Source organism: Nycticebus coucang, chromosome 7 (assembly GCF_027406575.1).
Source record: "Nycticebus coucang isolate mNycCou1 chromosome 7, mNycCou1.pri, whole genome shotgun sequence".
NCBI classification, from domain to species: domain Eukaryota; kingdom Metazoa; phylum Chordata; class Mammalia; order Primates; family Lorisidae; genus Nycticebus; species Nycticebus coucang.
In genome coordinates this window covers 104,300,437-104,311,771 of record NC_069786.1, presented here as the reverse complement: position 1 = coordinate 104,311,771, position 11,335 = coordinate 104,300,437, and the positions used below count along the sequence as shown (strand labels likewise).

The following is an 11,335-nucleotide window of genomic DNA, read 5'->3' as shown; positions in this document are numbered from 1 at the left end:
ATTTATTCTCCTTTTGTTTCCAGGTTCACTTTTCCAATGAACGTAGACCCACTCTTGCGTACATGCATGCTTATCAAATCTTCAATCAATTCTTTCTTCTTCAGGAAAGGCGTTCTTAGGAGCTGGGAATATATACCTGAAAGTAGAAAAAAGGAACTTTCTAAGATCACCACATTACTTTCAGTTTAATCAAATATCAAGAGATTGTTTTTAGAAAGAAAGTTTGATGTTTCTGCCATTCTAGTATCAAAATTCTATATAAATTTATTGAAGGGGTATATTTATAAATTTGTATTTATTCAAAGTTTTGTGTTCTTTGTAGTTTAGTTATATAATCTAAGCCAAATGAATTATAATAAATACATATCTTGTCAGTTAATATACATTAAAATATTTGTTTGATAAAAAAATGGCCATTATATAATTTTAATATAGAAATATAAGGGAAAAAATTAATCCACCCATAATATAATTATCCAGAGATAGTCATGGTTTTTGTGCATACAACACTTTATACCATCATTTATTTAACCATTACCCTATCGTGGAACATTTAGATTATTTCTAGATTTTCTGCTGCTATAAATAATATTACAATGAATAGCCTGGAATATATCATTAGCTGCATCTCTGAGTGTTTCTTAGAATAGATTTCTAGATGGGTAATTTCTGAGTATATGGCTTAGAAAATTTGTTGGAGTATATCAAGTAAAAAAGTAAGCATTTGTGAATCTAATTATTTGTTTCTGAAGCATTGTTTTCTCCTTGTGTTTAGGGTTTAAACAGTAAGCACTGTGAACATTTGCCTGCTACTCAGACGCCAGCTTCAAATATTATCAAATTATAAATCTAAATTTAAATTGTCTCATTACAGAGGAAAAGAAAGACTTACAACTTTTCTAGAACATACGACATGCCAAACCCAGGAAGGTAGGTTTTTCTGTTTCTCTCAGTGGCAGAGCAAGGTTTAGTAAAGGAAGAGACCATAATCATTTTTGACACAAACTAGGATGTACTTCAAAATTTCTTCATTTGCCTTGAAGCCTTTATAAACTCATGAGTTAACTTCGCTTTTGTTATTTTCTATGTTGGAATTATCAGTGTACTCTTTCCCTAACTCGCTCTCTCTCTCTTTCTCTCTCTCTCTCTCCCTAACACACACACACACACAATCAGAATTTAGTGGTTAAACTTGAGTACATCCTCTTCACTCCTTCCTTTGGACAGTTCACCACTCAACAATTAGTCCATGTCTTTCTAGACTAAATGACAAAGATCTTTAGAGTCTTTCCTCATAATGACGTCTCTAACGTCCTTGCTCCTAAGCCTTCTGTTTCTGCTCATTATTATTGTAAGCAGCCATGGTGTCCAGGTTATCAGTCAACTTTTCTTGGGATGAAGCTCTTCCGGATTCTTCCCATAACTAAATAGGTGGTTCTTATAGCATCACAGAACATTAGAATGGAGAAAATGGAGAGATTTTATGGATCATCTACTTCTTTCCAGATGCTTCCTTTTCAGGCAAGGAAACTGAGAGCTAAATAAATAAATTAACTCCCTCAAGGTTACATAGCTATTTGGTATCTTTTCTTTTGATATTTGTTGACCCAATATTAGTGATATGATATATTAACGTGCAAAATTATATATGAGTTTTATGTGCTTAACAAAGCATGATTCACAGTAAGATTTCACAAGTGCATTTAAGCTATTTGATTTGAGGACATCAAAATAACAAGAACATTTTTGCATATTATGTAGATGCTTATTTTAGTTCTTCTTTCCTTCTGCCCTGATGATGTGATTTTACTGAGAACTATAGGGACAAACACCTCTTCACCTTCATTCCCATCCCAACGTGACAGCATATTATCCCCTGGGACAAAAGAAAAAATTATTGCAGGATCCATGCAGGTACATCCAGAGCCCCTTTGAACCACTAGAGATTTAATCAAGCCTCTTGAGATTCAATCTCAGTGTTCCTACAACTATTTAACTTCTGGACATGGTATCTCCTTGACCCAAGGCCCTCTTTGACTGTGATTAAACAAACCAAATGGAAAGTCTTATTTCCTGACTGTGTCAAACATTAAAATAACTTCAACAAAGTGAAATGCTCACTCCTTACACTTGTCTACTTGCATAGTAACTCTCCCTAAAATTTGCAAACCAGCTGAGTCAATAGGAACTCTATGGCCAAATGAAGGAAGTAGCTTCCAAAGCCAAACCTGTCTTGGAGAAAGATTTTATATATATACACACATATATATATATGTATTCCCATTTATATGACATACATGTTATATAATATATGTCATATAATACACGTGAGTGACATATATTATATATACATCTTTTTTTTCTTGAGACAGAGTTTCACTATGTCGCCCTCGATAGAGTGCCATGGCATTACAGTTCACAGCAACCTCGAACTCTTGGGCTCAAGCAATTCTCTTGCCTCAGCCTCCCAAGTAGCGGGAACTATAGGCACCCACCACAATTCCTGGCTATTTTTTTGTTGCAGTTGTCATTGTTGTTAAGCTGGCCCGGGAAGGGTTTGAACCTACCATCTTCAGTGTATGTGGCTGGTACCGTGACCACTGTGCTATGGGCACGGAGCCTATATATAACATCTTAATGTTCTGCTGAATACAACTATTAGTTTCATTTGTTCTGTAGACATTTCTTTGAGTTATTCAAAGTGAGTGCAAGATAGAAAAAAATGTTGATAATGATTTGAATAAGACAGCTAACTGTGATAAGATTGGAAGAAGAGGCCCTACAGATCATTCTTACAAGTACATAAGAAGAAATATATGGTTCTTACTGGTGCCAACGCTTAGGAAGCTTCAGTTCAAAATATTTTTTTTCTTGCAGCTTAATGTGAGGGTACAAAAGCCAAATCACAATATTTGAATTTGTTAGGTAGAGTCCCTCTTGTAGTTATGTTCTGCACCCAAAAGGTGTACCACATACCCCTACAATGTGCCCATTCAGTGAGAGCACCCCAAACCCCCTTTTCCCTCTCCCGTTCTTCCCTTATTCTCCCTCCTCCCCAACTTGAATTGAAATGAGTTTTTCTTCTATGTGGGCATGAATTAGATCATCTACTAGCTTCATATTAGTATTGAGTACATTGGATATTTGCTTTTCCATTCTTGTGATACTTTACTGAGAAGAATGTGTTTCAACTCCATCGAGGCTAATACAGAAGACATGAAATCACCATGTTTATAATATTCCATGTTATGCATACACCATGTTTGTTAGTCCATTCCTGAGTTGATGGGCATTTAGGTGATTTCCAGTTCAAAATATTTTTTAAATGTTGATAACCAACATTTGGAGAGATTCCTTTTGTATTTCTACTTTAGTACTAAAGCTGATGAAAGAATATTGTTTCTCATAAATGAAATTGGTTTTAAGTCATAGTAACATTTATCAAGATAGTAGACTTATCTATAAGTAATAGCAGTGGAGCACTGTTTACTCCCTGGGCTCTTTGACTGTGCTGCTGAGATTTTCTCTTCCTCTGTAGCCAATTGCCTTCTTCCTAAGCCATGGTTACTGGAGAGGACACCGTCCACACAGATGACCCAGAAGAGTTGGAACAGATCCCAAAATAGTACCCCATGCTTCAAAATTATCTGGTTTTTATGGATCAGCAAGTAAATCATGAGAATTTTTAATTACTGAAGTTAAAACAAACGATGCATTAAAGAGTTAATGCCATCCAAAAAGCCCTTGCTACAAGCTTTGGGAGACTCAGGTGGTTGAAATGACAGCACAAAAAGGGAATGAAAATAATCTGAATAGGGTTCAAGTATCTCTCTGCTTACTCACAGGGGTTTACTCACTTTCAATCTAATTCTATAAGGAATTTTCTTTTCTATATCCCTAGAGAAGACTATAATTGAATATAGTATTTACTTCTATAAAAATCTCTAAGTTTATAGGAAGTTCCAATTTACTAAACATTAATTACTCAGCTTGCTGGAAGTTAATTACTTATTTGAGAATCATTCAAAAAGCACCAAGAAGTGAATCTGCATGCCAGCTGATGGTTTTTACTCTTTACTTCATCAACTAAGTACCTCTCAAAGAGTCCCTCTATTTACATGAAAGCAAAGTGTTGTTATTTTGGGTATTTTTTTTTTTAATTTTAAAGGGACAAGAGTTTGTGTGTTGCAAATGTGCCCCAGTCTTATATTCAAGTCTTCCCAATTCTACAGCAAGTTAACACCCCGATGATGACCACCAGTATTCCTGCTAATTGTAAAAAATCATGTTGATCTTGAGGGATCCCTTTATACTTTTGTATTGTATTTTGGGAATCATACTTCTCCTAACTTGTCTTTCTGATTCGAACTTGATGCTGTTCACATGACATATGAGGATGTTGATATAAACAACTACTATGAAATTCAAATAAAGTTTCTATCACTCCTATATGCTCTTGGAGTTCACCCCTTGAGAGGAATTCCTACAATTCCCTTGACAATTCCCTAATTCCTGCAAATCCCTTTAGATTCCCCTAAAGCCATTTCCCTCTTCCTCACAATTCAGCTCACTCATACTTGACTGACATGGGAGCTCAGGTGACTACCTTGTTTACTCCCTGGGCTCTGTGACTGCGCTGCTGAGATTTCCTCTTCCTCTGTAGCCAATTGCCTTCTTCCTAAGCCATGGTTCCTGGAGAGGACACAGTCCACATAGATATCCCAGAAGAGTTGGGATAGATCCCAAAACAGTGCCCCGTGCTTCAAGTTCTCAGATGACTTCAGGTAGATCATAAAATTCCAGAAGCCTAAAACAGTGTTGGAAATGCGAGGCTTCCACATTTCCAGGAGGAGTATTGAGGAGGATTCCCAGCACTGAGGATCAGCTTGGTTCAGAGCCAGCAGATCTGTGTGGCTATGACAGAAGAAAGGAGACACACAGCACATTCCCACAATGAGCAGGGAACAGGTGAGGCTCAAGGGGCCGTGGATCCCTCCTCTGTTCCCAGCATTGGCCATGGCCCTAAAATGGTACAGGATGAAAATATTTTAATCAGTCTCTGCTTGTGCTTCATTCAGTAAAGAAAATAAGTATGCCCTAAGAACCTTAGTTTCAGCAAAGGAAACACATCATTTTCACTAAGTAGGGAACATCTTAGCCCAGCTCCCATAGCACAAACCCCATTCTATCTAAAATGACTCATTGCCAAGACAGGTAGTGAGTGTAAAACCAAGAGATTTAGGCTAAGAAATATTTGTTCCTAAGTCTTCCTTTTTAAGATGAATAAGTGAAACTTGTTTCCCCTGGTACAAAAGGAGGTAGTTTAAAACAGTATTAAGAAAACATATACAATCTTGATGCATGGCTTTAATTGTTCTATAATATCTCAATTAATCCAAGCTAGCCAACCTAATCTAGGACTCTTATTCAACTAATAATCTGAATACACTTTACCTTTGAAAGCATTCCTATTCACAGTGACTTAACTTTTTTAAAAAGACATCAGAATTATAAAATGTTATAACACAAACACCATGTAGGGTGCTGAAAGTATGGATGACCATATGGGAGAACCTTGGGGACATATGTTCAACCCATTAGAGTAGAATCAATAGACACTTTACACACATCTGAAATGGTCCGCAGTTCCGATATAACTTTTGTGAAGATTTTTTTCTAATCACTCTCTTCTTGCTATGAATCTCAAATATTTTAAAGAAGATATTTTCCTCTTATTCAACTTTTCTGGATCTCAATGCCTCTTGCAATAAAATCAAGGCATCCGTACACCACCTTGAAATTATTATGTTACCACTTTAGACAAGTGCAATGAGAAATGATGCCCTTAAAAAAATAAACTTTCTTTTTTCCAAGAAAAACTTTTATCTCCCTCTTAACAGACAATACAAAATGTATATCACACTTAACTCTAGCAAGAGGGGCACATGCAGCTCCCTCTCAATTTTATCTTGTATTTCCAAAGCTTTTAGATGTTAGGATCACAAAAGCAAGCAAGGGGCAGCTGAGGGAAATTTTCTCTGTATAGAAACATTTAATGACAGCATCATAAGGTTGAATTGTTCTCTTCTGTACAGCAGCAGGATAAATCTTTCAGAAACTGTCTTTAAACATGCCTGCTCCTGTTCTGAAGAGGCGTATTTGAGATACAGGTAATTGAAAGATTTCCGTTATCATTATTTATATATTATCTCTACTTTAACAAAAGCATATGTGTTGTGTTCTTTTCTGAACTAAAATGTCCAGGTCCCCGAAAGATTTCCCTTAAGGGATACATCTAGGCTATTTGCGCTAAGTTTTTAGACGTTGGAGGTCGGGGTGCTGTCCGGGGTGCTGAAGTTGCCACTGTCGGGATTCCGGGTCTGCTCGCGCCGGAGCGCGCAAAACCAGCTCGTTCAGTTCCCTGCCTCCGGGACTGGATTCCCCGAGCCTGGAGAGGGTGTTTCTCCAAACTCCTCAACCCTGGGTCCCAGGTGTGCCCTGATACAAGCCCCGCTCTGTGCTTGGGCGTGTCGCCCGCCGCACCTGGCTCTGCAACCTCACCCTTCCTCGGGACGGAGCTGCGGGGAACCCGCTCTGCTTCCTGGGCCCCACTCCCTCCTGACTCCGTGGCTCCGCTCCCAGGGCGCACAAGGGCGTCGCTGCTCACTCACCTGCCCGGCCCCTCTGGGTTCCCTCGAACGCGTGGAGAGGAAGTGCTCAGGCGGCTCCCGAGCGAGTGACTGTCCCCGGCTTCCGCGTCCTGAAGGCTACTGTGCCTCTTCTTAAACAGTGGGAGTGTGGGCGCCTCTCCAAGTCTACGTCAAAGCGCCTGGAAACTGCCGCCACCTCTCGCCTCCAAGTCCATCTCCCGCTCCCTCCTCTTCCCTCCCACCCTGAGGATTCCGGTTCGGGAAGCAGCAGGCTTGGCCACGCGCACCTCCCTGACCCTGCCACGCTCCCACCCTCCCCCTGGCGGAGCGGAGCCTTCGTGCAGTGAGACTTCCCGGCCCCGCGCCGGGAACTGGAAAGTTGAGGCCCAGCTCCGCGCCAGTCTAGGGGAAAGTGGGTCTCCCGGATTCCCTCACTCCACACGACCCTGCTCGGAAAATAAAGGGATGTGAGCGAACACTCTGAACTCTGAAGGGATAAGGCACTCTCCCCGCGACCGGTAGTGGCTCGAAGGACTTCAGGCCCCCAACCAAGATAGTCCGGGTGTGATTTTTCCCGCCTGACGGTGGCCCTGGGCTTAAAGAAAAACACCCCCGAGGCAGAGTGAAGTGGATAGGGACGTAGCGCTATGGACTCTGGCCTGGGTCACCCCAAGAGCCTCGGTGTTTGCTGGTATGGCTTTCACCAGCCTGCTGCTCCAGATTTCACAGCAGGGGTCTCTACTTCCCAAGAAGGGGAAGCGGGGACCTGGGAATCCTTTTGCTTCTGGCCTTACACCTAGTTAATATCTCAGTCCCGGTTTAGGTCTCCGTCGCTCACTGCACAAGAGCTCTGCCGAGCATTGGCACCACCTTAACTGAAGCACACCCAACCCAGGGGTTGAGGCTGAAGGCCACTCTGGGTTTTGCCCCATGCACTTGTAGTTTCGACTGAAGGCTTTTGTACCAGCTCAACAGTATCCATGGTTACCTTCCAGGGGGGCATGGGGCTTTACTGAAGCCAGTGAGAAGTGGCCCCCTCCCCAAGTGGCAGGAAGGAGGAGCTCTGAAGGAGTCCTGAGGGACTCTGAGCTGTTCCTCCTGCTCAGAAATGATGGAGTGCGTGTCAGTATCTCCGTCTGTGAACTGGGAAGACTAATGCCTGATTAGCTTTACCCCCTAGGGATGTGGGGAAAGACCAAGGGTGAAGCCTGGGGCTTGCTTCCGGAACTTCAAGGTTATCAGAGAAACAGGGCCTTTTAGCACAGTGTGTTGGCACAGAGATAGAGACTGATAAAGAACCTTGAGAAGAAAAAAGGGCAGGAGGGAGCAGAGAAAGCATCTTGCAAGTGACTGATGAACATCTCAAAGAAGGGATTTCACAGATGTGGGGAATAGTCTCCCCCAGGGGTAGAAGTCAGCACCAGCAAAGGCATGGAGGGAGTGCTCCAGCAGTTCCCTGTTTCTGGGGGAGAAAGTCAAGGTCAGGAGGGTAGACAGGAAAGGCAGAACAAAAGTACAGATATGGAGATTTAATTCTGGTTTGGGACATGTTGCTAGTTACATTGCTCTTGGAAACATTTATCAATGTCAGTTGCTTACTTTATTTTCAAGTGCTTATGTGTTAAGCACTATTTTACATGCTATGGATACAGAGGGAACAAAACAAAGTTCCTGCACTCATGGAAATTGTATTCTAGTTAGGGAAAAAGGAAAAGCAAATTTTATATTTATATTTTGCGATTATATATATATGATTCATGCTTCTAGTTTCTCTGTTGATGATGAGTTTACAGCTATGTACCAAAAACATATACACAAGTAGCTAAATAAATAAGCAGATAATGCCCGCATGAGTTAATGAGCCTACCTATCTTTCTTAAGCCCAATAAAATAATATATGTAATGTGTCAGATGCAATTTTTAAAATGCCACAAAAAAGATGGGGACTTTTATCTTTTAGATTTACCTGGAAGGATTTGGGGAACATTTTCCTAAGTATCTAAAGAATGGAAAATGAAGTATCCCATGTACTCAATACTAAGTTGGAACTAGTAGATTAACAACTACAGGCCCATGTGAAGGAAAAACACAATTAAATTCAAGAAGGGGAAGGGAGGAGTTTGGTAGGCTCCCACCTATTGGGTACAATGTACGAGTATAGGAAACACTTCCTGGGTGAAGAACTCATCTACAACTCAGATTTTACCTTATAAACGGAAACATTGTAATCTAATCATATGTACCTTCATATTAGCCAGAAATAAAAGAAAAAGTAAAGTAGGATTAGGATGGGATAGTGGATAAGAAGCTCTTAAACCCTTCCTGATGAGAAGATATTTGAATAAAGGCCTAATTAAATAAGAGAGTAAATTATGCATAGTTTAAAATGCTCCTGTTACAGAGTGAGAGAAGGTACAATGGCTTTGGGACCAGTGTGGTGTGAGAAGAATGTTTTCAACATATAGTGGCAGGACGTAAGGTCTGAGACGTGGTCAGAATTGATTTGGGTTGTTCAGAAGAAAACAGATTAGTGGGCACCAAGGTTTGGCATGCTAAGAGCCCAGTTGGAAGGGGCCATAACAATCCAGGCAAGATAAGATAGCAGAATAGATAAGGGTATTGGCAGTGGACACAAAGTGACCAGATCCTGAATGTATTTTTATGGTAGCAATGACAAGACTTACTAATGGACTTGATATGGACTACAAGATCAAGAGAAAACTGAAGATAATTCCGGGTTAGGGAGCTAAGTAATAGGAAGGTAGGAATTACCAAACTAAATGTTTTAAGGAATAGGTTTAGGAAGGTGAAATCAAGAATTTGGTCTGGGGGCGGCACCTGTGGCTCAGTGAGTAGGGTGCCAGCCTCATATACAGAGGGTGGCAGGTTCAAACCCAGCCCTGGCCAAACTGCAACAAAAAATAGCCTGGCTTTGTGGCAGGTGCCTGTAGTCCCAGCTACTCAAGAGGCTGAGGCAAGAGAATTGCCTAAGCCCAAGAGCTGGAAGTTGCTGCGAGCTGTGATGTCACAGCACTCTACTAAGGGTGACAAAGTGAGACTCTGTCTCTAAAACAAAAGAATTTGGTTTTGAACATGTTAAATGTGAGATGATTATCTGTATCTCAATGGAGATACTCAGTAGGTAGGGATGAAGTTGGAACTGGGGCCAAACATTTGGGATACAGTGTTCAGGAAGGAAACCCCAATTGGGGATTTTGTGGACCTGTAGCAATAGTTTAAAACATCAGACAGAAGCATGGAAAATGAATACAATAGTAGCCTGAGGATAGTATCTAAGACATGGCAGCATTAAAGTGATTAAGAACAGACAGATAAAAGAATTCAGAAGTGTGATATTGTGGAAGACAATCAGATAGGGCTTTTCACAAAGGGGATAAATCAACCACATCACAGAAACTCAGTGGGAGAGTGTCCATAAAATGAAAACAAAGAATTTCCATTGGGTCTAAAAAATGGAGGTCACTAATGAACTTATTGAGGGCAATTTCAACTGAGTGTTCAGAGAGAAGATATGGTAGGCTGAAGATGATATGGAAAGAGAAGACAGTGCCTGTGGATCATTCTCTATGAAGTTTAAATAACAATAATGAGAAAGATTGGAACAAAAGGTTAGGAGTTGGGTCTTGATCATGTTTATAGGCTGAGGGAGAGAAACCAACAGAGAGGGAGGAACTGAAGATCCAAAGAGGATGATTAATAATCTCAGATGAAACAATTGGGGGTGGGAGTTAAAAGGATAAGGAGGGGCCAGCATCTCATAAGAAGGGAGGGAGCTAGCTCTCTAAAATGAAGGGAAGAAGGGAGTCTCTCTGGAGATATGGACATGTCTGCAGGTAGTGTGGTGAGTAGTAGAGCAGGGGTTGAGAGACACAGCAACTGATGGTCATCCACTAAAAGTGAATGAAGGGGGTGTTACGTAGGAAGCTTAAAGAGAGTAGAGAAGTCTTGGAATAATTGTAGAAGGAAGGAACAGAGAGGAAAGAAGAAAGTGAAGAAAGGAGACAGACAAAAGAAACATAACTAAAAGCTCAGGGACAGTGGCTCATGTTTGTAATCCTAGCATCTGAGAGGCCAACGTGGGCAGATTGCGTGAGCTCACAGGTTCGAGACCAACCTGGGCAAGAGCAAACCCCCTTCCCTAAAACTAGCCAGGTGTTGTGGCAGCATCTGTAATCCCAGCTACTTGGGAGGCTGAGGCAAGCGGATCACTTGAGCTTAGTAGTTTGAGGTTGCTGTGAGCTGTAGCCCATGGCACTCAACCCCTGGGCAACTGAAGAAGACTCTGCCTCAAATAAATAAATAAAAATAAAAGCTCAGGTAAAGTTTGAGCCCCTGATTTTGTAATAAACCATTCTTTTTATGATGTAGAATAGCATAATGATAAAGACTATTGTGCTCTGGATCCCTACCAGCCAGGTTCACAGCGTGTATCCCTCAATCAACACATGTCATTGATTCTTAGACGCACTTTTTCGTACATTTAACATCACTGGAATCAGAATACATCTGTTAACTGATGGCATCTTGCAATTGCAGAATTTTCTATTAGTTATAATGGGAATCTACAATTGATGGCATCTTTGACTTGATGTCATACCTTGGGAACGTTACTTAACCTTTGTAAAACAGATTTCTTATCTGTAAAATGGACAAAAATTTTTCTC

At 40.9% G+C, this 11,335-nt stretch overlaps 1 protein-coding gene across 1 annotated transcript; it reads right to left on the bottom strand.

The window, feature by feature from the left end:
* FAM237A (family with sequence similarity 237 member A) lies at nucleotides 1-6,741 on the bottom strand. Its single transcript, XM_053597949.1, has 3 exons — nucleotides 6,672-6,741; nucleotides 4,607-5,022; nucleotides 1-136 (listed from the first exon to the last, which is right to left on the bottom strand). The coding sequence occupies exons 2-3, from the start codon at nucleotides 5,016-5,018 to the stop codon at nucleotides 3-5; spliced, it is 546 nt and encodes a 181-aa protein (XP_053453924.1). The 5' UTR covers nucleotides 5,019-5,022; nucleotides 6,672-6,741; the 3' UTR covers nucleotides 1-2.
* Between the last annotated feature and the right edge of the window lie 4,594 nt (nucleotides 6,742-11,335).

What these genes read in the sequence shown, in the direction of transcription:
- FAM237A (XM_053597949.1), bottom strand. Translation starts at nt 5,018, where the DNA reads ATGGCCAATGCTGGGAACAGAGGAGGGATCCACGGCCCCTTGAGCCTC. An exon ending in GAGCCCAGGGAGTAAACAAG is followed by an intron (nt 137 to 4,606) that starts GTAGTCACCTGA and finishes TTCTACTTTCAG; the next exon opens with GTATATATTCCCAGCTCCTA.